Source organism: Delphinus delphis, chromosome 8 (genome assembly GCF_949987515.2).
Source record: "Delphinus delphis chromosome 8, mDelDel1.2, whole genome shotgun sequence".
NCBI lineage: Eukaryota > Metazoa > Chordata > Mammalia > Artiodactyla > Delphinidae > Delphinus > Delphinus delphis.
In genome coordinates this window covers 55,668,932-55,695,962 of record NC_082690.1, presented here as the reverse complement: position 1 = coordinate 55,695,962, position 27,031 = coordinate 55,668,932, and the positions used below count along the sequence as shown (strand labels likewise).

General features: G+C 40.2%; 1 protein-coding gene across 3 annotated transcripts in view; it reads right to left on the bottom strand.

Annotated features, from left to right (window-relative positions):
• PAK1 (p21 (RAC1) activated kinase 1) overlaps positions 1–27,031 on the bottom strand; it is a 158,294-nt gene that overhangs the window by 50,061 nt on the left and 81,202 nt on the right. For all 3 annotated transcript variants that reach the window (XM_060018220.1, XM_060018221.1, XM_060018219.1), the window contains exons 2-4: positions 21,197–21,407; positions 2,827–2,927; positions 2,173–2,320 (exon numbers count right to left, since the gene is read on the bottom strand). In XM_060018220.1, the coding sequence (XP_059874203.1) occupies positions 2,173–2,320; positions 2,827–2,927; positions 21,197–21,386 (439 nt within the window). In that variant the 5' untranslated portion in view covers positions 21,387–21,407. The remainder of the gene's footprint in view (positions 1–2,172; positions 2,321–2,826; positions 2,928–21,196; positions 21,408–27,031) is intronic.

Sequence of the window (27,031 nt, the reverse complement as noted above, 5' to 3'; positions counted from 1 at the left end):
GCGCAACGGGAGAGGCCACAACAGTGAGAGGCCCGCGTACCGCAAAAAAAAAAAGGGCGGGGGGCTCTTCCCTGGTGGCGCAGTGGTTGAGAGTCTGCCTGCCGATGCAGGGGACACGGGTCCGTGCCCCGGTCCAGGAAGATCCCACATGCCTTGGAGCGGCTGGGCCCGTGAGCCATGGCCGCTGAGCCTGCGCGTCCGGAGCCTGTGCTCCGCAACGGGAGAGGCCACAACAGTGAGAGGCCCGCGTACCGCAAAAAAATAAAAAATAAAAAAATAACTGTGCCATAAACAACAAGGTCCTGCGTATAATACAGATAACTATAATCAGTATTCTATGAAAAACCATAATGGAAAAGAATATTTTAAAAAAGAATGTATTTATAACCAAATCACTTTGCTGTACAGCAGTAATTAACACAACATTGTAAATCAACTATACTGCAATTTAAAAAAATTTTTTTTAAAAAGTGCCAAATATACAGTTTTGCTTGGAATTGCCTTGGTCTTCAACTTACAGAAAACAAAAAATCCCTCACGTGTGTGTGCATGTGCACACACACACACACATATTTGCACAAATTTATACACACAGAAGTAGCTGTATGGACACATATCTATACATTCTATACATATACACTCAATGTTATTCATTTATGCATGCATGGAAGAACATATACACAATTACCTTAATGGGTATATCTATACCCATATTCACTCATAAATACTTAAGTGGACTTTAATTCCAAACATATGCAAACCCACATAGCTATGCTTCCATATACATAAATAGTATTTGTACACATCTACACACATATACATAAAAACAGATTCTTCGAAAGACTTTGCTGCTGAAGCTTTCAAAGCCAGCTTCTAATCTGAAGTCTCCAGGACAAACTCTTGAAAACACAAGCCGTAATCTAGAATACTTTCCTACCCATCACCCCTCAACCCCAATACTGCCTTGGAATGACCCAGTCCCTCAATGGAAGAAGTGATACAGACCCAGCGGGGCCAGATATCAGGAAGGAAACATGCTAGGAACATGTATGACACTCTACTGGGCACCACTATGCAGCATGAGCAAAGCTGCAGTCTGTCATCCTCACCATCTGTGCCCTTTGCTGCAAGCCAGATACTTGCTGGGGAAAGCATCCTTCAAAATTAGCTAGTTTCATCCCGGCTCTCACCTTCCCCAACAATACTGCCCTTTGAAAGAGACAGCATGAACACCAGAAAAAGCACTGGACTCAGAGTTAAGACCAGTGGCTAAGAGATCACTAATTTAGCCACATTAGAAAGGCATTTTGGGCTCTAATGTTTGCAAAACAAGGGGAAACTGGAAGTGGTATATACTAAAGATACTTCTTGCCCTAACATTCTAAGATGCTATATACAAGGCAAGTTTCCAGAAATGTAGGCCTTCCTATGACTTGCCTAAGAAAAGAAAAATCTCTCTGCTATGGAAGGAGGTGCTCCAAACAGAGTTACTAGAAGCAAGTGGTAAACTGAAAAGGTACTGGTCTAGGAGTTAGGAGACCTGGATTCTAATCCCAATTCTGCAATCAAAAACATTCTGAAAAACACAGTCCCTTATACATATAGAGAGAGTACATCTAAAGAACATTTATTATTACTGGCCAGTTTTTCATTGGACTGATTGGACTGATAAAAATCAGTTCCTTGAGGAAGAAATTGGGCTTGCCTGCTTAACTGGGCTATCACATAACCTACTGATATTGAAAACGATGATAATGATGGCTACATTTTCATGGTGCCATTTTGCAACCTATAAAGAACTTTCGTATCAATGAGCTCACTTATCCTCATTACAACCTCTTGAGATAGGAATTATTATTCTCATTTTGAAGCTCAAAGAAATGAACTGACTACTAGAACATAGTGAGTATCAGAATCTAGATCTTCTAGCACAAAGTCTATGTTCTTAACACGTAATATCACAGTACTTTTTCAAAACATGCAGTTTCAGAGTAAAGACTCAAGTTTGATGCAAAAACCCATCATCTTGGCTCTCAAATTCCAAAATTCCATCTTAGTGAACGTGCCATCTCCACTCTTTCCGATACGTTCTTCCTCCACCTCACACCAATAGGCATCTACTAAGATGAAAACCTCTTCTTTCCTAGACTGCCCTGGACACAATCCCCATACCTGTAAAGCTCATGTACTTCTGGCTGTTGGAGGTCTTCTTCGAGTTATAAAATTCTAATACATCCAGGACAGCCTGCGGGTTTTTCTTCTGCTCCGATTTGGTGATATTTGATGTCTGAAGCAAGCGGGCCCACTGCTCTGGCATCCCCTATAAGAGAGACATGCAAGGCTGTCAGCAAGGCATAATCACAGGGAACCCTGAATGAAATTCAGAACTAACTCTGATAACTGATGGCAGCTAAAGAAGGCTTTAGTCATTCCTCTCTCTCTCTGCCCTCAGAGTTCCACACAGGTCTCTCTTATAACACATCTCTTACTATATCTGTCATTTCTTGCAGTATTTGCCCCTTCACCAGGCTATTCCTCCTTTACAGCAGGAATCATGTCTGATTTGTCTCTGGATCATCAGTGCCCAGCACAGAGCCTGATGCCAAGGGGCCACTTAACCGAGGTCTATTTAAGGAATAGAGATTCAAAGGCTTCTCTAGTACAATTCTGGAGGGGAGGAACATGTCCCTCTCAAGAATGTAAGAAGATAGTAATGAGGGTCTCGGGCAAAGATAGAGGCATCAGGAAGTCTGGAAAGGATTAAATCTAACAGTGCATAGCCAGAACTCTGAAAGACCAAAGGTCTTTCTGTGACCCAGGACTTACTGTAAACTCGCCTGTGACAGCATCAAAACCAACGTGAATCGTGTGCTCAAAATCTGAAGGAAGAGAAATCTCTGGCCGTTCCTTCTCCTTCTTTTTATTTGCTGTAAGAGAAACAGGAAAAAGGAGATAAAAACAAGGACATTACTACATTTTTAGGCTTATTTAGCTCTTTGTTGAGCTCTAAGCTCCTTCAGAGGCCAAGGACTGTGATACAAATGAGTCAGTTGACCCAGAGCAAGTCACTTCCTTTTTTCTGAACCCTGGTTTCCCCATCTGCAAAATGAGAAGACTCAAGTAGATGGTCTCTAAAGAGCCTTCCAACCCAGACATCCTACATTCTATGAGCTTATATAACCTGCTTCTGCTTGCTTGATCCTTGATTATGGACCACTTTAAGGTTCTCTACATTACAGAATTTTAGATTTGGAAATTGTTTTAATTAAATGAATAGCTAATATTTTATCATGTGCAATGATTCAAGTTCCTTCTTTTTTCTATTATAGTTGATTTACAATATTATATTAGTTTCAGGTGAACAACACTGTAATTCAATATTTGTATAGATTATACTCCATTTAAAGTTGTTATAAAATATTGGCTATATGCCCTGTGCTGTAAAGTATATCCTTGTATCTTATGAATTAATTCAAGTTCTTTATTAATATTCACTGTAGCCTCACAACAACCCTGTAGTTAGGTACTGTCATCCTTATTCTGCAGATAAAGAAACTGAAGCACAGAGACTAAGTTATTTGCCCAAGATCAACTGGATAGTAACTGGCAGCAGTCAGACCCAAATCCAGGCCGTCTGGCCCAGGCCCTGAGCACTAAACCACTCTACTATGCTGCTTCCCTAGGCTACAAACTTAAAGAATCACTAAGTCTGAATATTTGTAATCATCGAGGGTGTTGCATACAGTAGGTGTTCACTAAGGTTCTGCTGATCTGGCATAAAAAGCTTCAATATTTAAAGAGTTGTCGTGCCCTTGTCGTACCCTTGTATTCCGCCAAGATTCATATGTTCTTAACTCCCAGTACCTCAGAATGTGACTTTATTTGGAAACAGAGCCATTGCAGATATAATTATTTAAAATATGATTAGGTCAAATTGGAGTAGGTTCAGCCCCCTAATCCAGTCAATGTCCTTATAAAAAGGGGATATTTGAAGACAAACGTACACAAGGAGAACACCTTATGAAGATAAAGACAGAGATCAGAGCAATGCTTCTTCAAGCCCAACAAATCACCAGAAGCTAGGGGAGAGGAATGGAACAGATTTTTCCTCACAGGTATCAGAAGGAACCAACCCTACAAACACCTTGATCTTGGACTTCTAGCCTCCAAAACTGAAACAATAAATTTCTGTTATTTAAGACCCCTAGTTTGTGGTAATTTTTTGCAGCAGCTCTAGCAAACAATATAATCCTTTTCCAACTCAAAAGACTTTCTGGCCTTGGTATTAGCTAGACCTAGTCCACTGGAGCCTCAAAACAACTGTGTGACAAGCAGGGTAGTGATTTTGGTGCCCATATGACAGAAGAAGCCAGAGGTTCCAAGAAGTTAAGTAGCCTGCCCAATGTTACAGAGCAAGTTAGAAGCAGATCTGGGGCCAGGACTGAGGTCTTCGGCCTCCCAACCCCAAGGCCTTTGTATTCTCTTACACTACTATATATAAAATAGATAACTAATAAGGACCTACTGTACAGCACAGGGAACTCTACTCAATACTCTGTAATGGCATATATTACATTATATAATAGTAATATATATTATTACTATGCTTTTAGAAAAGAATCTAAAAAAGAATGGATATATGTGTATGTATACCAGATTCACTTTGCTGTACACCTGAAGCTAACAAAACATTGTAAGTCAACTATACCCCAATAAAAATTTTAAAAATAAAAGCTATAATTTCATACACAAGAAAACCCTCAACAATAAGAAAACGCAATTAATGAAATACACAAAAGACCTGAAGAGACACGTCACCAAAGAAGATATAGATAGAAAAGATACTCAATATTGTATTTCATTAGGGAACTGCAATTAAAACAACAATGAAAAACCACTACACACCTATTAGAATGGCCAAAATCCAAAACTGACAACACCAAATACTAACAAGAATATGGGGCAACAAGAATTTTCATTCATTAGTAGTGGGAATGCAAAATGGTACAGTCACTAAGACACGTTGGCAGTTTCTCACAAAATTAAACATACTCTTACCATACAATCCAGCATTCGTGCTCCGTTATTTACCCAAAGGAGCTGATAACTTGTTCACACAAAAACTTTCACGTGGATGTTTGCAGCAGCTCTATTCATAATTACCAAAACTTGGAAGCAACCAAGGTGTCCTTCCACAGGTGAATGGATAAGTAAACTGTGATACATTCAGAAAATGGAATATTATTCAGCACTAAGAAGAAATGAGCTATCAAGCCATGAAAAGATAATGAGGAACCTTAAATACATATTACTAGGTGAAAGAAACCAGTCTGAAAAGACTATATACCATATGCTTCCAACTATCTGACATCCTGGAAAAGGTAAAACTATGGAGACAGTATTAAGGGTCAGTGGTTGCCACAGATTTGAAGGGAAGGAGGGGTGAATTACCAGAGCACAGAGGAATTTTAGGGTGGTGAAACTATTCTATATGATACTATAATGGTGGGTATTTGTCTTTATATACATACACTTGTTCAACTCATAGATGTACAACACCAAGAGTGAACTCTAACGTAAAATACAGACTTAAGGTGAAAATGATGTGTTGATGTAGGTTCATCTATTGTAACGTACCACCCCGGTATAGGATATTGGTAGTGAGGTAAGTTGTACATATGTGTGGGCAGGAGGTTTATAGGCAATCTTTGTACCTTCCACTCAATATTGCTGTGAACCTAAAACTGCTCTAAAAAATAAACTCTTTTTTTTAAAGACTTTGAGAACTCTGCTCTACAGACTTACATCTTCTTTATCTCCCACTACAGGCATACCTCGTTTTACTGTGCTTGGAGTTACTGCACTTCACAGATATTATACCTTTTACAAATTGACGATTTGTGGCAACCTTGCATTGTCAGATGATGGTTAGCATATTTTAGCAATAAAGTTTTTTGGTTTTTTTTTTGCGGTACGTGGGCCTCTCACTGTTGTGGCCTCTCCCGTTGCGGAGCACAGGCTCCGGACGTGCAGGCTCAGTGGCCATGGCTCACGGGCCCAGCCGCTCCACGGCATGTAGGATCTTCCCCGACCGGGTCACGAACCCGTGTCCCCTGCGTCGGCAGGCAGACTCTCAACCACTGCGCCACCAGGGAAGCCCGCAATAAAATATTTTTTAATTAAGGTATGTACATTGTTTATTTAAACATAAATGTACACTTAATAGACTACAGTATAGTGTAAACATAAGTTCTATATGCATTTGGAAACCAAAAAAATTCATGTGACTCTTTTTATTGTGATGCTCACCTTATTGTGGTAGTGAGCATCACAATAAAACTGGAACTAAACCCACAGTATCTCCAAGGCATGCCTGTACTTATGTTTCACACATTCTACACCACTGAACCAGTGATGGTTCACCAAACGTAATGGGCTCTTTCACACCTCTTCCTATTGTCTCAAGTTACTCCCTTTGCCTGTGAATCCTGCCTCTCCCTTTCCCTTCCCTTGCCACCTCACCACACAAACCCTTTTATTTATCCTTGTCAGGTCTCAGCTTAAAGGTCATCTCTTCTGTGAAGTCTTCCCTGATCTCTAGGTTGGGGAGTTCTTCACCCTCCCCTCTGTTCCCACAGCACCATTATAGTAATTGCCTATTTTAAGGGTCTATTTTTCCAACCAAACTGAATTCTAAGTTCAGGGGCCATGTCTAATTTATCACGAATCCCCAACAGCTAGCAAAAGCCAGGCATAAAATAGGTGCTCAGGCACCGAGTGAAGAAAGGAACAAACAATCAGACACCTAACTCAACTTGACAAGGAGTCTAAGGAATCTGCCTAAGACATGCAAATTCTCTCCAGGGCAGGAATAAATGTTCCATTTTTATCAGCTCTGACATGATTTTCACAATCCCGTTTTAAAATCCTGCTCTGTGGTAGCTCAGCACACCGGCCAAAAGATATTCTGAGGTCCTAATGCCTCCACAGACCCAATATAACCCTGATGAAAGGCAGCAAAATGCAGGGGGCGGCGGTGGCGGGGGGAGGACACACAAGAAGGTCTAGAATCCAGGCCAGTTTTGCCTCTACCACACCATACAGTCCAGGTGCTCAGCTTTCTCATCTGAACAATGGGGAGAATGAACTAGATGATCTTAAGTGCCCTTTCAGCTCCTACACTCCAAATGTCTGAAAACAGAAAGATCAGCACTCTCAAAGCCCTGTATCTACATTTCTTCCTGACACAGCATCCCACAGTTTTAATAGGTACTTCATATACATCATCTCATATAATCACCACAATCCTGAGAGTCAACCTTACCTGGAGATTAGGAAATTGAAGCATGGACCTGCCTACAGTTCTTGAAGTAATTCAAATTCAAAAAGTGTGGCGTCAAGAGCCAAGGCCCTTTACATTCTACTACTTTACCTCCCCTAAAGAATTTCAAGTTGAATCAAGAAAACATACTTTGTTATAATGAGAAGAAATGACATTAAATAAGAACTTACCATGTATAAGATACTACAACCATAAAATATTTTCCTTAATTCTTATAATCCTATGGGATACATTATTACTACTGTCATTTTACAGATGAGGAAACTAAAAAGTAGTTAAATAATTTGCTCAAGCTCATACAGCTAGTAAGAGCTGGGATTTGAACCCAGGTCTGATTCCAAAGGTTCTTTCCTTAGTATCTTAGTGAGAACCATTTGCCTACATGCCAATTGCTAGGGTTTAAGCTATTTTTACACTTGGCAATTTCCCTTCCAGAAGCAGCTGCTTTGAGAAAGGGAACGGTTTATTATGGTTCATAAATGGTTCATTTATGACATAAGTCCATCTGTCTTACTCATAGCTAGAATGCATGGGACATGTCGCAGGGCTTTGGAATTGCTTTCTGTTCCTAAATTTCCTCTGATCTAGTCAATTAAAACATTGTAGAGAAGAACACTTATGTTATTTTTATGCTTTACTTAGATTATTTTTATGTTTTACTTAGATTTTTGTTTTATAGTTATATATCTTATATTTTATATATTATTTCTATGATATCCTATTAATATACCATATAATATACCATCACAGGCACGGAATGTCAAATACAAAACAAACTTCGGTAATGGAAACACAGAAAGACAGTGGCTCAGAGGATGAATAGCCTATAGAAAAGAGCCCCAGGGAAGTAAAATCACTTAACACATGAACACATAAAGAGTATCTGAGATTTGTAGTTTTAAGAGGCTTACCTTTTTGGCCTCAGTTTCAAATAGAGTATTTGTTCCAGAGGTCCAGGCCCACGTCCAGAGCTTAGAATCCTGCTTCTGACATTACAGAGGACTCTTGAGAACTCCTTAGGAAACCTGTCCTTGGGTCTGTTTAGCCTCAGTGCACAAATTCTTTAATCTGGCCTAATAGCCCTATCTAAACCAACAGGAAATACAGGCTATATGTAGGAAGAGAAAGGTATTTTACCCCAGGACCATTCTTTAATTCTATCTTGGAGGAATCCCATTAAGAGTTGTTCTTTTGTAAATCTCATAACAACTCGTAAGTGTTAATCACAGATTCCAAAAGAAAACCATGACTGCAAGCAATAATAGCCACAAAATTACTTCCAACTCTTAATAAAGCTGCAGTTTGCATAACCTTTTTCACATCTTTAGTCTTATAAATCCATTCAGCAACTCTCTGAGATAAATATTATTATGTACCCATACTACGGGTAAGATAAGTGAGGTGAAGGAAGGTAGAGCAACTTACCAAAGGTCCCAAAATTAGGGATAGTCAATGGTGATAACCTCCAGTGCCTGAACTCCAATATAGCTGCTTCTACATGCACTATGCCTTCTGCAGACTAAGTGAATATGATTGGAGGTCATTAAATGCAAATTTGTTTTAAAATAAGTTAAAAGAACTAACCAAATCAGTTCTACTAAAGGCATTAGTCTGAACATCTCTAGGATGGGAGCCTTCAAACAGTACATGGTGTCTGAGGACTTAGAAGAATTAAAGAGCACAGTCCAGAAGTCAAGAGACAATTGTTCAAATGCAGACTCCATGCACCGCAACCATGTAGCATATGACCTTGGGCAAGTCCTTGACTCTCTGAGCACAAGAGTATCAGGGTTGTATAGTGGAAAGGTCCCTGGAATCATAGAAAAAAGCTATAATCGCAGATCAGTCACTCCTAACCAGATGACCTTGGGCAAGTTACTCAAACTGAACTACCTCAGTTTACTGTCTACAAAGTGAAATATTTATCTCCCTGAAAAATTGGCACATTTCACAAACATCAAAGTTCCTAATATAATATGCCTAACAGGCATTCAATAATGCCTAACAGGCATTCAATAAATAGTAGCTCGGTTACTGCTGTTACTTTTTATGGTTATTACTACTGTGTTAGTACTATTTGTTATTACTATTTTTATTACTATTGTTCTTATTATTTTAAGGATTAACGAAGATAAAGAAAATGTACGTGCTGTGTAGAAGCTAGAGAGCTTTACAAACATGAGTTATCATTAATAAAAGAAAGTGTCAGAGTAAGATTTACCAACCCACTCATTAAGACAGTTTAGAAACTGTGGCTAAGGAAAAAGAAGAACGAATCATCTGATTTCATGAAACTAGAGATCACAGACTTGAGGAAATAAAGTGAAAAAAGAAGCCTGCAAAACCATCCATCCTAATATTAACCCTATCTTTGGCCAAGTCCATTTGGCTTTCTGGTAGCATGGGAAATGAGGCTGACATTATAAAATCCCAGGTTGCAGTACAGCCATCCAAGTTTCAGCACAAATCATTGACCTTATTTTTTTTTTTTAAAGATATATTTTTAAGAAGCCCTTCTCATTGGTTCAGATGACCTAATCTAAGCTCAAGGCAGTAAAACACTCCAAACTTGGAGAGAGAAACACTGACGTAGTCCAGTTTTAAAATTAACTTTGCTAAACTCTTCCCAAGCTTGGAGAATTCCACTTCGGTTGTGAAAATGCAGCCAGGAAAAGATTCCAAACTAAATGCTACAGAACTTCTTAGAATAAACCAAAGGCTCCAGATCCTAACCACAGGAACCAGGCTTTCCCACATGGAATTCTGCAACTCAGCGCCACCTATCACAGGCCCTCAATTACAGCTTCTTGCAATCATTTATGCATCCCCCCAGGCACACACTGAAGCCATGCTGGAGGTCAGCATTAGGTAATGCCCATAGACATTCTACCCATTGCCAGCTCAAATCTCAACCACTAACGCAGCCCACAGAGAGCTCTTCTTTCTCATCCCCCAAATCCCTTTACACCCCAAAACTACCCCTCTGGAAATTCTGGCTCCAAAAGTCTGGGTAGGATCTGGGCAACTGTATTTCAGAAAAGCACCATGAGTGAGTCGGATGTGTAATCTGGGTTGGGAACAACTAACAGAGATAGTATGTTGTGATGTAATAGATACTTTTGGAAGACTTAGTTCCATACTCATCCCTTTCCAACTGTAAGACGTTGATCAATTTACTTTTCTCTAAGCCTCAGCCTCCCCAACTGAAAATGAGTTGTTACAGATATCAGATCAAACAAGAAATGAGGTTTCCCTTAAAAAAAAAAAAAAAAACTTCATATTTGTATAGTGTTTTAGAGTTTAGAAAATGCTTTTACATCCACTACGTCAAATGACAAAAGCCTACTCATGATATGGGATGGATGGGAATTATAATCATTCCCCACTTTACAGTTAAGGATACAGGGATTAAAATAAATAGGTAAAAGGGCAAAAAATCACAGAGTTAATAAATGTTAGACGTAGGACTCAACCCAGACTAAGTCCAGTTCTAGCCCATTTCTCTGTATAGCTGGTATAAATTCTCAAATACTTCATGAAGGGCATACCACTTCAAAGGCTGCCAACACTGCGGTGCATCCTTCTAGGACTAAGTTAAGCACGAAGCGGCAGGTCAACAAATCCTTATTGGTTGAATGATAAAATCAAAAAGTACAAAATCAAGCTGAATAAAGTTTCCAAACAAAAGGAAAAAATGCATTTATTTCATTTTGATGTATGCATTAATTATAGCCATCTAAGGTCTTAAAGCAAAGGAGTGAAACCTATGTGCTCAGGGAATGTATAGGAAATACAAAACTAGGTGGTGAAAGAGAGGCCACTACATCATTTCACAAGAACTTCTTAGAACTCTATGCTTTCTACATCTATGCTTTGAACTTATAGAGCTACAGCTTTGATCTTGAGCTATGAGACTTATTTTCAGACCAGATTTGGCCTAGGGTTACTCAGCGAGGATTTCCAGAAGAACCTCTGCATCTACAGCTTTATTGCTGAACAAAGTACTTCACAATGGCCTAGTTTTGTTTCACATACTTATACAACCTGATCCAACCTCATCTTTATATCTCATTTATGTAATTATAGCATTTCAAAACTATAAGAGACTGTATATGTCTACTGGTTTGACTAATTTTTTAAAATTGTTTTTTATTGAATGAAAGATTCTTCAAATTCTAGAGTGCTTTACAATTTTCAAAGGTTTCACACACGATTTCTTTTTTTTTTTAACTTTTTATTTTATATTGGAGTATAGCCAATTAACAGGGTTGTGATAGTTTCAGGTGCACAGCAAAGCAACTCAGCCATACATATACATGCATCCATTCTCACATGATTTCATATAACCCCATAATAACCCTCTTTTTCCCATACCCCTATATTATCTTTTCCCCCTTCCCTCTCCCCACTGGTAACCACTAGTTTGTTCCCTATATCTGTGTGACTCTAATATTTTAGATGAAGGCACTGAAGTCCACAGACAAGTAACTGACCCAAACCAGGCGGCCAAATTATGAGAGAACCAAGACTACAACACCCATATCCCAATCCCCATCTCCCCATTCAATACATAAGGTCATCCCTTCGGTTCCCAGTGATGTCTAAACACTTCCATCAGCTGTTTTTTTTTTTTTTTAACAAAGTATTATTGAGATATAATTCACATACTATACAATTCACCCATAGAGTCTAAAATTCAGTGACTCAATACATTCATGGAGCTGGGGAATCATCTCCACAATCAACTTTAGAACATTTTCATTACCCCAGAAAGAAACCCCGTACCTCTTAGCCACTGTCCCCTAAATCCCATTCACATCCCCCTACAACCCTAGGCAACCACTCTCCACTTTTTGTCTATGAATTTGCCTGGATAATTCATATAAGCAGAATCATACAGTATGTGACTTTGTGACTGGCTTCTTTCACTAATAATAATGTTTTCAAGGTTCCCCCTTTTGTAGTATGGATCAGGACTTCATTTCTTTTTGTTACCAGCTAATATTTCTTTGTATGGATATATCACATTTTATTTATCCATTCATCAATTGATGAACATTTGAGTTGTTCCCACTTTTTAGCTATTATCAATAATGCTGCTATAAACATTCATGTACAAGTTTTTGTGTGGACATATGTTTTCATTTTTGGTAATATAGTAACTCTTTATATTTTTGATATAACATCCTTATCAGACATATGATTTGGGAAAATTTTCTCCCATTCTGTGGGTTATCTTTTCTCTTTCTTTCTGAAGCACAAAAGTTTTAATTTTGATGATGTCTATTGGTCAGGAATCTCATGATCTTCCTGGTTTGTCAGTAAGAACAATTCCAGCTTTTTATTTTTAAAAGTCCTCCTTACTGCATGTAGAAACTTGGGCTGAAAGCCTACTTATTTATAGAGATCAAGAATTATGGCTGATAAAGTACAATATTAAAAATAAGCACACATCTAAACTGAGGGTTAAACAAAGTGGCTATATATGTGGGAAAAGATTCTATGGTAGAGTAACATCACCTAGATCATAGCCCCTCGCCTAGGAAGTTGGCAGCTACTACATAAATGAATTAGCCAGAAAACAAAGTTAAGCAACTTATGTGTGCCTCTTCTATCTAGACCCCAAAAGAGCTCACAATGAAGGTGGGGTAGAGGAAAGGGTAAACACAAAGATGCATGCCCAATGTACTCAATAAGAGTCCTCAATAGTTCTCATTTCAGTTTTTCAACAATCATTTCCTATATGTAAGATCACTGCCTATTAGACACCTCTATGTCAAGACGTCTCAAATACAAAGTGTCTAATATTATCTTTTCACTTCAAATGCAATGTGTTTAAGTCATCATCTTTCCTGCTCTCCAACCATCAACCTTCCTCACTTGTTCCTCTTCCTGTGTTCCCTATTTGGTTAATGATACTATTATCTACCATCTCCCCTGCTCTGTAGTTATGCAGGTATATTTTTCTGCAACATATTTTCTGCAATTCACCACTGTACTTGACATATTTGGCCTACTGTTTCAGAATCCCAATTCTGACTTTACCATGTAGCCTACTAGCTATGCCTCCTAGCTTCAATGAAAGAGTAAGAGAAAGGGTACTGGGACTTCCCTGGTGGCAGAGTGGTTAAGAATCCACCTGCCAATGCAGGGGACACAGGTTCGAGCCCTGGTATGGGAAGATCCCACATGCTGCAGAGCAACTAAACCTGTGTTTAGTTGCTACCGAGCCTACGCTCTAGAGATCGCAAGCAACAACTACTGAAGCCTGCGTGCCACAACTACTAAAGCCCGTGCACCTAGAGCCCGTGCTCCACAACAAGAGAAGCCACTGCAATGAGAAGGCTGTGCACCGCAACAAAGAGTAGGCCCTGCTCAATGCAACTAAAGAAAGCCTGGGTTCAGCAGCGAAGACCCAATGTAGCCAAAAATTAATTAATTAATTAAAAAAAAAAAAGAATCTGGATACAAGGGACTTCCCTGCACTGCTGGTGCAGTGGTTAAGAATCCGCCTGCCAATGCTGGGGACACAGGTTTGATGCCTGGTCCGGGAAGATTCCACATGCCGCGGAGCAACTAACTCCGCGAGCAACAACTACTGAGCCCGCATGCCACCACTACTGAAGCCTGAGCACCTAGAGCCAGGGCTCCGCCACAAGAGAAGCCACTGCAATGAGAGGCCTGCGAAGCGCAACAAAAAGTAGCCCCCGCTCAACACAACTAGAGAAAGCCCGTGCGCAGCAATGAAGACCTAATGCAGCCAAAAATAAATAAATAAAATTTTTCAAAAAAAAAAAGAATCTGGAAAGATGACATTCCAAATGAAACTAGTTTGGGGGAAAAACCATATCCAAATGAAGACATTTCAATATTTCTTATATTTTGTGAGGTCATAAACAGTTTAAGAACTTAAAAAGTAAGTAAATATATGGGTTAAAAAAGGACTTCCGGGAAGATGGCGGAAGAGTAAGACGCAGAGATCACCTTCCTCCCCACAGATACACCAGAAATACATTTACGTGTGGAACAACTCCTACGGAGCACCTACTGAACGCTGGCAGAAGACCTCAGACCTCCCAAAAGGCAAGGAACCCCCCACGTACCTGGTTAGGGCAAAAGAAAAAAATAGAGACAAAAGGATAGGGACGGGTCCTGCACCAGCGGGAGAGAGCTGTGAAGGAGGAAAAGTGTCCACACACTAGGAAGCCGCTTCGCGGGCGGAGACTTCGGGTGGCGGAGTGGGGGAGCTTGGGAGCCGCGGAGGAGAGCACAGCAACAGGGGTGCGAAGGGCAAAGCGGGGAGATTCCAGCGCAGAGGATTGGGCCGACCGGCACTCACCAGCCGAGAGGCTTGTCTGCTCGCCCGCCGGGGCGGGCGGGGCTGGGAGCTGAGGCTCCGGCTTCTGTTGGAGCGCCGGGAGAGGACTGAGGTTGGCCGCGTGAACACAGCCTGCAGGGCGTGAACACAGCCTGCAGGGCGTTAGTGCACGAGGAGAGGGGATTAAGAACGCTGCTTAAGAGAGCTCCAGAGACGGGCGCGAGCCGCGGCTAAAAGTGCGGAGCCCAGAGACAGACATGAGACGCTAAGGCCGCTGCTGCCGGCACCAAGAAGCCTGTGTGCGAACACAGGTCACTATCCACACCCCCTTCCGGGGAGCCTGTGCAGCCCGCCACTGCCAGGGCCCCGGGATCCAGGGACAACTCCCCCGGGAGAACGCACGGCACGCCTCAGGCCGACCTACACGCACAGGCGGGGCCAAATCCAAAGCTGAGCCCCTGGGAGCTGTGAGAACAAAGAAGAGAAAGGGAAATCTCTCCCAGCAGCCTCAGAAGCAGCGGATTAAAGCTCCACAATCAACTTGATGTACCCTGCATCTGTGGAACACATGAATAGACAACGAATCATCCCAAATTAAGGAGCCCTGTGGATGAAAGGCTCTTGGTGCTGCGGCCAGGAGTCAGTGCTGTGCCTCTGAGGTGGGAGAACCAACTTCAGGACACTGGTCCACAAGAGGCCTCCCAGCTGCACATAATATCAAACAGCGAAAATCTCCCAGAGATCTCCATCTCAATGCCAGCACCCAGCTTCACTCAATGACCAGCAAGCTACAGTGCTGGACATCCTATGCCAAACAACTAGCAAGACAGGAACACAACCCCACCCATTAGCAGAGAGGCTGCCCAAAATCATAATAAGTCTACAGACACCCTAAAACACACCACCAGACGTGGACCTGCCCACCAGAAAGACAAGATCCAGCCTCATCCACCAGAACACAGGCACTAGTACCCTCCACCAGGAAGCCTACACAACCCACTGAACCAACCTTAGCCACTGGGGACAGACACCAAAAACAACGGGAACTACGAACCTGCAGCCTGCAAAAAGGAGACCCCAAACACAGTAAGATGAGCAAAATGAGAAGACACAGAAACATACAGCAGATGAAGGAGCAAGATAAAAACCCACCAGACCTAACAAATGAAGAGGAAATAGGCAGTCTACCTGAAAAAGAATTCAGAATAATGATAGTAAAGATGACCCAAAATCTTGGAAATAGAATAGACAAAATGCAAGAATCAGTTAACAAGGACCTAGAAGAACTAAAGATGAAACAAACAATGATGAACAACACAATAAATGAAATGAAAAATACTCTAGATGGGATCAATAGCAGAATAACTGAGGCAGAAGAACGGATAAGTGACCTGGAAGATAAAATAGTGGAAATAACTACTGCAGAGCAGAATAAAGAAAAAAGAATGAAGAGAACTGAGGAGAGTCTCAGAGACCTCTGGGACAACATTAAACGCACCAACATTCGAATTACAGGGGTTCCAGAAGAAGAAGAGAAAAAGAAAGGGACTGAGAAAATATTTGAAGAGATTATAGTTGAAAACTTCCCTAATATGGGAAAGGAAATAGTTAATCAAGTCCAGGAAGCACAGAGAGTCCCATACAGGATAAATCCAAGGAGAAATACGCCAAGACACATATTAATCAAACTGTCAAAAATTAAATACAAAGAAAACATATTAAAAGCAGCAAGGGAAAAACAACAAATAACACACAAGGGAATCCCCATAAGGTTAACAGCTGATCTTTCAGCAGAAACTCTGCAAGCCAGAAGGGAGTGGCAGGACATATTGAAAGTGTTGAAGGAGAAAAACCTGCAACCAAGATTACTCTACCCAGCAAGGATCTCATTCAGATTTGATGGAGAAATTAAAACCTTTACAGACAAGCAAAAGCTGAGAGAGTTCAGCACCACCAAACCAGCTCTACAACAACTGCTAAAGGAACTTCTCTAGGCAAGAAACACAAAAGAAGGAAAAGACCTACAATAACGAACCCAAAACAATTAAGAAAATGGGAATGGGAACATACATATCGATAATTACCTTAAATGTAAATGGACTAAATGCTCCCACCAAAAGACACAGATTGGCTGAATGGATACAAAAACAAGACGCATATATTTGCTGTCTACAAGAGACCCACTTCAGACCTAGAGACACATACAGACTGAAAGTAAGGGGATGGAAAAAGGTATTTCATGCAAATGGAAACCAAAAGAAAGCTGGAGTAGCAATTCTCATATCAGACAAAATAGACTTTAAAACAAAGACTATTAGAAGAGAGAAAGAAGGACACTACATAATGATCAAGGGATCGATCCAAGAAGAAGATATAACAATTGTAAATATTTATGCACCCTACATAGGAGCACCTCAATACATAAGGCAAATACTGACAGCCATAAAAGGGGAAATTGACAGTAACACATTCATAGTAGGGGACTTTAACAGCCCACTTTCACCAATGGACAGATCATCCAAAATGAAAATAAATAAGGAAACACAAGCTTTAAATGATACATTAAACGAGATGGACTTAATTGATATTTATAGGACATTCCATCCAAAAACAACAGAATACACATATTTCTCAAGTGCTCATGGAACATTCTCCAGGATAGATCATATCTTGGGTCACAAATCAAGCCTTGGTAAATTTAAGAAAATTGAAATTGTATCAAGTATCTTTTCCGACCACAACGCTATGAGACTAGATATCAATTACAGGAAAAGATCTGTAAAAAATACAAACACATGGAGGCTAAACAATACACTACTTAATAATGAAGTGATCACTGAAGAAAGCAAAGAGGAAATCAAAAAATACCTAGAAACAAATGACAATGGAGACACAACGACTCAAAATCTATGGGATGCAGCAAAAGCAGTTCTAAGAGGGAAGTTTATACAATACAATCCTACCTTAAGAAACAGGAAACATCTCGAATAAACAACCTAACCTTGCACCTAAAGCAATTAGAGAAAGAAGAACAAAAAAACCCCAAAGTTAGCAGAAGGAAAGAAATCATAAAAATCAGATCAGAAATAAATGAAAAAGAAATGAAGGAAACGATAGCAAAGATCAATAAAACTAAAAGCTGGTTCTTTGAAAGGATAAACAAAATTGATAAACCATTAGCCAGACTCATCAAGAAAAAAAGGGAGAAGACTCAAATCAATAGAATTAGAAATGAAAAAGGAGAAGTAACAACTGACACTGCAGAAATACAAAAGATCATGAGAGATTACTACAAGCAACTCTATGCCAATAAAATGGACAACCTGGAAAAAATGGACAAATTCTTAGAAATGCACAACCTGCCAAGACTGAATCAGGAAGAAATAGAAAATATGAACAGACCAATCACAAGCACTGAAATTGAAACTGTGATTAAAAATCTTCCAACAAACAAAAGCCCAGGACCAGATGGCTTCACAGGCGAATTCTATCAAACATTTAGAGAAGAGCTATCACCTATCCTTCTCAAACTCTTCCAAAATATAGCAGAGGGAGGATCACTCCCCAACTCATTCTACAAGGCCACCATCACCCTGATACCAAAACCAGACAAGGATGTAACAAAGAAAGAAAACTACAGGCCAATATCACTGATGAACATAGATGCAAAAATCCTCAACAAAATACTAGCAAACAGAATCCAACACCACATTAAACGGATCATACACCATGATCAAGTGGGGTTTATTCCAGGAATGCAAGGATTCTTCAATATACGCAAATCAATCAACGTGATACACCATATTAACAGATTGAAGGAGAAAAACCATATGGTCATCTCAATAGATGCAGAGAAAGCTTTTGACAAAATTCAACACCCATTTATGATAAAAACCCTGCAGAAAGTAGGCATAGAGGGAACTTTCCTCAACATAATAAAGGCCATATATGACAAACCCACAGCCAACATCATTCTCAATGCTGAAAAACTGAAAGCATTTCCACTAAGATCAGGAACGAGACAAGGTTGCCCACTCTCACCACTCTTATTCAACATAGTTTTGGAAGTTTTAGCCACAGCAATCAGAGAAGAAAAGGAAATAAAAGGAATCCAAATCAGAAAAGAAGAAGTAAAACTGTCACTCTTTGCAGATGACATGATACTATACATAGAGAATCCTAAAGATGCTACCAGAAAACTACTAGAGCTAATCAATGAATTTGGTAAAGTAGCAGGATACAAAATTAATGCACAGAAATCTCTGGCATTCCTATACACTAAGGATGAAAAATCTGAAAGTGAAATCAAGAAAACACTCCCATTTACCATTGCAACAAAAAGAATAAAATATCTAGGAATAAACCTACCTAAGGAGACAAAAGACCTGTATGCAGAAAATTATAAGACACTGATGAAAGAAATTAAAGATGATACAAATAGATGGAGAGATATACCATGTTCTTGGATTGGAAGAATCAACATTGTGAAAATGACTCTACTACCCAAAGCAATCTACAGATTCAATGCAATCCCTATCAAACTACCACTGGCATTTTTCACAGAACTAGAACAAAAAATTTCACAATTTGTATGGAAACACAAAAGACCCCGAATAGCCAAAGCAATCTTGAGAACGAAAAACGGAGCTGGAGGAATCAGGCTTCCTGACTTCAGACTATACTACAAAGCTACAGTAATCAAGACAGTATGGTACTGGCACAAAAACAGAAAGCTAGATCAATGGAACAGGATAGAAAGCCCAGAGATAAACCCACGCAGATATGGTCACCTTATCTTTGAAAAAGGAGGCAGGAATGTACAGTGGAGAAAGGACAGCCTATTCAATAAGTGGTGCTGGGAAAACTGGACAGCTACATGTAAAAGTATGAGATTAGATCACTCCCTAACACCATACACAAAAATAAGCTCAAAATGGATTAAAGACCTAAATGTAAGGCCAGAAACTATCAAACTCTTAGAGGAAAACATAGGCAGGACACTCTATGACATAAATCACAGCAAGATCCTTTTTGACCCACCTCCTAGAGAAATGGAAATAAAAACAAAAGGAAACAAATGGGACCTAATGAAACTTAAAAGCTTTTGTGCAGCAAAGGAAACCATAAAGAAGACCAAAAGACAACCCTCAGAATGGGAGAAAATATTTGCAAATGAAGCAACTGACAAAGGATTAATCTCCAAAATTTATAAGCAGCTCATGCAGCTTAATAACAAAAAAACAAACAACCCAATCCAAAAATGGGCAGAAGACCTAAATAGACATTTCTCCAAAGAAGATATACAGAGTGTCAACAAACACATGAAAGAATGCTCAACATCACTAATCATTAGAGAAATGCAAATCAAAACTACAATGAGATATAATCTCACACCAGTCAGACTGGCCATCATCAAAAAATCTAGAAACAATAAATGCTGGAGAGGGTGTGGAGAAAAGGGAACCCTCTTACACTGTTGGTGGGAATGTAAATTGATACAGCCACTGTGGAGAACAGTATGGAGGTTCCTTAAAAAACTACAAATAGAACTACCATATGACCCAGCAATCCCACTACTGGGCATATACCCTGAGAAAACCATAATTCAAAAAGAGTCATGTACCAAAATGTTCATTGCAGCTCTATTTACAATAGCCCAGAGATGGAAACAACCTAAGTGTCCATCATCGGATGAATGGATAAAGAAGATGTGGCACATATATACAATGGAATATTACTCAGCCATAAAAAGAAACGAAATCGAGCTATTTGTAATGAGGTGGATAGACCTAGAGTCTGTCATACAGAGTTAAGTAAGTCAGAAAGAGAGAGACAAATACCGTATGCTAACACATATATATGGAATTTAAGAAAAAAAAATGTCATGAAAAACCTAGGGGTGAAACAGGAATAAAGACACAGACTTACTAGAGAATGGACTTGAGGCTATGGGGAGGGGGAAGGGTAAACGGTGACAAAGCGAGAGAGAGGCATGGACATATATACACTACCAAACGTAAGGTAGATAGCTAGTGGGAAGCAGCCGCATAGCACAGGGAGATCAGCTCGGTGCTTTGTGACCGCCTGGAGGGGTGGGATAGGGAGGGTGGGAGGGAGGGAGACGGAAGCGGGAAGAGATATGGGAACATATGTATAGATATAACTGATTCATTTTGTTGTGAAGCTGAAACTAACATACCATTGTAAAGCAATTATATTGCAATAAAGATGTTAAAATGAAAAAAAAAAAAAAAAGTAAATATATGGCTTCAGATTGCCCAAAATCTGGCAAGAGCATAATTATTTTCCTAGAATTTTGGTCAGATATAGTTAATAGAGTATAATAATGGGTCTATTTTCCATTTGACTTCACAGTCATTTCAGGAAAAGAAGATAAGGAATAAGGAAAATATTTAATGAGAAAAAGAGGAATTAAAGGAAAATTAAATCAAGGAAGGGACAAATATTATATTCAGGTTACCAAAAAAAATTTTTTTTAAGTATACAAATGATGAGAAAGAAATGAAATACTGTACTTTTATCACCAGGTAAGATGGCTCGGTAAAATCGGTCCTTCTTTTTCTTCTCCTCTGGGTTTGGAGGCAGAGGTTTGGAACCGTGGTTTAGGGTTCCAGCATCTTTGCTGCCAGCTCCAATCATAGTGCTGGTATTTCTCATCGGAGGGGCTGGGGGTTTGTCTTGAATGTCTAGGCCGTTATTCGACATTGTCAGCACCAGCAGCAGCTACTGGAATCAGAAAGAAGAACGTAACTCTTTTATTATTTTTTGAGCAAAAGGAAATAGGTATTGAAAATTTTAAAGGAATCCAAATTTTACAACCCTTCCTCCAGGACCCACCTCAAGCCCTTCCACTGCATACCATGACTACTGCTATCTTATTCAGTCCACCATACTCAAAGATGTAATACCTACTCTGTGCCAAGCACTGCTGAAAATTCACAAGGTTCTTGCTTTTCTCTTCATTCTCCTATCTAAGGCATCGGAGAGCACAAAAAGCCACCATGATGTGATTTAAAAGGCAGAAATTTGGCCCAGTTAAACTGAGAATGAATCCCTGTGCTACTTAACAAGCTTTAGAGAAATTCCTTAACCACTTGGGTTCCATTCAGTCATTCACATGAAGATTAAATAAAACTGCCAACAGTATTCCACATAGTGAGTTCTCTGCCAAGCTCTAATTTTGTTACCTTAGGAAAATCATTCCTTCTCTGGTAGGAATTGTATCACTATACCAATGGTCAGTAAAGCTGCTGGTTTTGTAAACAGTTTTACTGGAACACAGCCACATCCATTCACTTACATATTGTCTATGGCTTCTTTCACATTCTAATGGCAATACTACGTAGTTGCAACAGGCCTAAAATATTTAGGTTGTTCACAAACCTACAATATTTACTATCTGGTCATTTATAAGAAAAGTTTGCTGATCCCTGGCCTTTATCATCTCTCCAGTATCTCCTTCCTCTAAAATTTGACCTTGTTCTAAATATATGATGATCAATGCATTAACCATCTTGTCCTATATGGTGCTGAATTTACAGGCAATTTCCAGTGCTTCTCGGAAACAGAAGGAATAAAATCTAAAAGAAAAGGGAAAAAATCCCTATCAGATGGAACCAGTAGTTTTAGTGAAGATAGATGTTATTACCTTAAATAAGTGTGCTTGACAATAGATAAATATGAATATATCCAGAGTTAATAAAGTTTCTCATTATTCTTCATGCTACACTGGAAATTATATCTTTCTTTTTTTTTTTTTTCTCAGTACGCGGGCCTCTCACTGTTGTGGCCTCTCCCATTGCGGAGCACAGGCTCCGGACGCGCAGGCTCAGTGGCCATGGCTCACGGGCCTAGCTGCTCCGCAGCATGCGGGATATTCCCGGACCGGGGCACGAACCCGTGTCCCCTGCATCGGCAGGTGGACTCTCAACCACTGCACCACCAGGGAAGCCCCTGGAAATTATATCTTTAACCATGACTATTTAGAATGTAAGCTCCTTAGAGTCAAATACAACAGTGCTTTTTAGACTGAAGTTTCTAATCATCAAAAAAACAAAACAAAACAAAACAAAACAGTGTAATAATCACCAAAACTTTTCAGAAATATAGATGTCCTTGTATGACCCTCATAAATTCTGATTTAGTACGGCTGGGTTAAGCCCAAAATTTATAATTTTAAAACTTAGTGATCCCAGTGCCTGCCAGAATTGAATACCACTGCTTTAGAAGTTAACTACTTAAATGCTATGGACAAAATCTATAGGAGTCTTAACATTTTCTAATAAATGCAGAGCTAAATGATCCCTTGCATCCATTTTTTCCCTCAATCCTTTCTCCACACGCCATCAGTGATCTTAAAACACTCATACCTCTACTTAAAACCCTTCAGTGACATCCCAGAATAAAAGCTAAAGTTCCTTAGCTTGCTGTTAAAGGCCCTCCCATTGTTTAACCCATTCCACCATCAGCTTCATTTCCCACCACTACCACTCCCTCTAATTCCCCTTATACTCTAGCCACACCCAACTTCTTTAAGTATACTGTAGCTTTCACACTTTCATTCCTGTACACATGCTGTTCCCTCTGCTTAGAATGCCAATTTCCCTATCCTCAAATTCACTCATCCTTCAACTGCTATTTTTTTTTTTTTTTGCCGTACGCGGGGCGGGCCTCTCACTGTTGTGCCCTCTCCCGTTGCGGAGCACAGGCTCCAGACGCGCAGGCCCAGCGGCCATGGCTCACGGGCCCAGCCGCTCCGCGGCATGTGGGATCCTCCTGGACCGGGGCACGAACCAGCGTCCCCTGCATCGGCAGGCGGACTCTCAACCACTGTGCCACCCGGGAAGCCCCTCAACTGCTATTTCTCCTATGAAGCCCTTCTGAAATGTTCTCACCTTCAAGAAGTTAAGGTCCCCTCCTCCACACTCCAAAGGCAATGGGTATATTTCCAGGTTATCACATTTATTTTTACTATGTTTTAATTATCTTCGCCAGAAGAATGTAACCCAAAGATCAGGCACGATTTTGTCACCTTTGTAATCCAAAAGAGCCTAGTATAGTATCTAACTCAACAGTGGATTCAATAAATATTTCTATTAATCAAAAGTTTGACATAGTTATATACCTTGCCTTTAAGGAATTCAGTACAGACGAAATTTTAAGGTCCTTTGCAATCTTTGATATTGAACTGCCTCACAAACTAAGCCATTGTACCTGGACACAGCTTGCATTCAAACCACACTTCAGAAATCTCTGTTCTCCTGAATTTGCCAAGTAGTCTCTTACCCTCCTCTTGCCCTACACCCCCCAACCCCAATGCTCTTGTCAGTGATTTCTCCCTCCTCTGACTGATGAAAATCTTACTCATCTTTTAAGATCAAATTTAAACTTCATCTGTTTATATAATTCATCCTGACCTACCTCTGACAAACCCACTGCTCCTCACTTCTCTTTCTGAACAAAAGAAATCAAGTAAGCAAGGACAATCTTGTTAATCTAGAGTAACTCTCTGGGTGGTGTGCTTTTTATCCATTTCTTCCAGTTTCATTTTGCAGATTTGTCTTTACTTTCCCTCCCAGCCCCAACTCAAGTCCCTCAGCTCCCCCAAAGAGAATTTCTACTGGCCCAGCTCTCAAGAGTACCTTCCCACTCCAGACTGCCAGTTCCAAAATTACACTCCCTGCAGCCACCTGATACCCTAAGCAGGCCCTTCCTTGCCTCTTAGGTCCTTCAGCCAAAAGCTTCATTGAATATTACTCCTTTCCAGGATGACAGCCCAGAATTTCACCAAGAAAGGCTTCATCAGGGCTTCCCTGGTGGCGCAGTGGTTGAGAGTCCGCCTGCCAATGCAGGGGACACGGGTTTGTGCCCCGGTCTGGGAGGATCGCACATGCCGCGGAACGGCTGGGCCCATGAGCCATGGCCGCTGGGCCTGCGCGTCCGGAGCCTGTGCTCCACAATGGGAGAGGCCACAGCAGTGAGAGGCCCGCACACTGCAAAAAAAAAAAAGAAAGGCTTCATCAACCTTTCTGATAAGGCTTTTCTTCATTTCTCAGTTCTTCCACTGTGTTTGGAGAACTCTAGGTGGTAGATCGCCAATTTCAAAAAAAATTCTAAATTATTAAAACCTAAAATCTGTTGTTGGAATACAATGTTTGAATACTCTGTACCACATTCCAGCCCAGGTCATCTAGCCTGTGCTTGAAAACCTCCAGTGATAGGAAATCTACAGTCTCACAAGTCAGCCTATTCTATCTTTGGTGACCTCATTTAGAGAGCTCTCACTTATATTGCTTTTTTCTTTTTGCAGTACGTGGGCCTCTCACTGTTGTGGCCTCTCCTGTTGCGAAGCACAGGCTCCGGATGCACAGGCTCAGCGGCCATGGCTCACGGGCCCAGCTGCTCCGCGGCATGTGGGATCTTCCCGGACCGGGGCACGGACCCGTGTCCCCTGCATCGGCAGGCGGACTCTCAACCACTGCGCCACCAGGGAAGCCCTCACTTATATTGTTTTATCTTCTCACACTGAATTGCAATTATTTGTTGACACATTTGCCTCTCCCTGCACTTCCCTTCCCTGCCAGACTTAAGACTATGAACTCCTCAAGAACAAAGTTCAGTCATCGCAATCCCCAACACCAGGCCTGGCACAGAACAGGTAATCAGCAAAGATTTGTTGAACAAATGAACAAGCAAATGAATAAATAAAAGAACAACAAATGAACAAACAATACTTCCATTTATTATTCCTAAATCCTATATGAGGGCTACTCAGTGAAAGTCTATTGCCTCTTCAGAACTTTACGTACCTGAAATCATCTCTCAAGACTCCCTCCACCGCCCAAAATCTATTTTCTCAGTGCTAAACAGTGCCAGTACTTTCAACTATACTCACAGAACACAAGTTTGTGCCTTCTTGAACCTTTCCTTTGAACTTACTTGGACTTAATATTTTTACACTACTTTCCAGTTTCTCTGCAGCCCTCCATCCAGTCCTTTCCTATGGCTTCTGCACAAGTCTTTACTCTCTTTACACTTCATAGATCCACTCAGAGGTCATTTTGTCCATCTATACCTAGCACAATAATTAGCACATTTTAAAACATACACTATTCTAAACTTTGTTTATAGGAAAACAAGTCCAAAATTTCAATCCTGATAGGAAAAAGAATTCTTTTTTTAAAATTTTTATTGGAGTATAGTTGATTTACAATGTTGTGTTAGTTTCAGGTATATAGCAAAGTGAATCAGTTATACAAATACATATATCCACTGTTTTTTAAAGATTATTTTCCCATATAGGCCATTACAGAGTATTGAGTAGAGTTCCCCGTGCTATACAGCAGGTTCTTATTAGTTATCTACTTTACATACAGTAGTGTGTATGTGTTAGTCCCAATCTCCCAGTTTATCTGTCCCCACCCTTATCCCCTGGTAACCGTAAGTTTGTTGTCTATATCTGTGACTCTACTTCTGTTTTGTAAATAAGATTCATTTGTACCCTTTTTTTTTTTAGATTCCACATATAAGCGATATTTGTCTTTCTGTGTCTGACTTACTTCACTCAGTATGACAATCTCTAGGTCCATCCATGTTGCTGCAGACGGCACTATTTTGTTCTTTTTTACAGCTGAGTAATATTCCATTGTATGTATGTACCACATCTTCTTTATCCATTCCTCTGTTGATGGACATTTAGGTTGCATCCATGTCCAGGTTATTGTAAATAGTGCTGCAACGAACATTGGGGTGCATGTATCTTTTTTTGAATTACAGTATTCTCCGGATGCCCAGAAGTAGGATTGCTGGGTCGTATGGTAGTTCTATTTTTAGTTTTTTAAGGAACCTCCATACTGTTTTCCATAGTGGCTGTACCAATTTACATTCCCACCAACAGTGTAGGAAGGTTCCCTTTTCTCCACACCCTCTCTGGCATTTATTGTTTGTAGGTTTTTTGATGATGGCCATTCTGACCTGTGTGATGTTACCTCATTGTAGTTTTGATTTGCAAGAACTACACTCAGCTCTTGAATAACATGACCAAATATATATTAAATCTTCTAGCAATCTCTGCTGGTCAAAGATTTGGAAGGATGACAAGCCAACGCCTTCTGACAAGCTGCAGAATAAAGCTAAGCCCGAGGCCAACATTTAGAATGAAAGTTCCTCAATCTTAAGTCCAGCCCAAACATGTTTATATATTTCTATATTTGCCATTGGCTAGATTTGACGGATCTAAATGTAAATCAGAAGTAACATAGTTTAGGTCAGAATAGGTACAGCGGGGTGAGAATTACCTCAAGTATAGTTGGAAAATCCTTTGGCAGAGAGTCAGAAGACTTGAGTTCCAG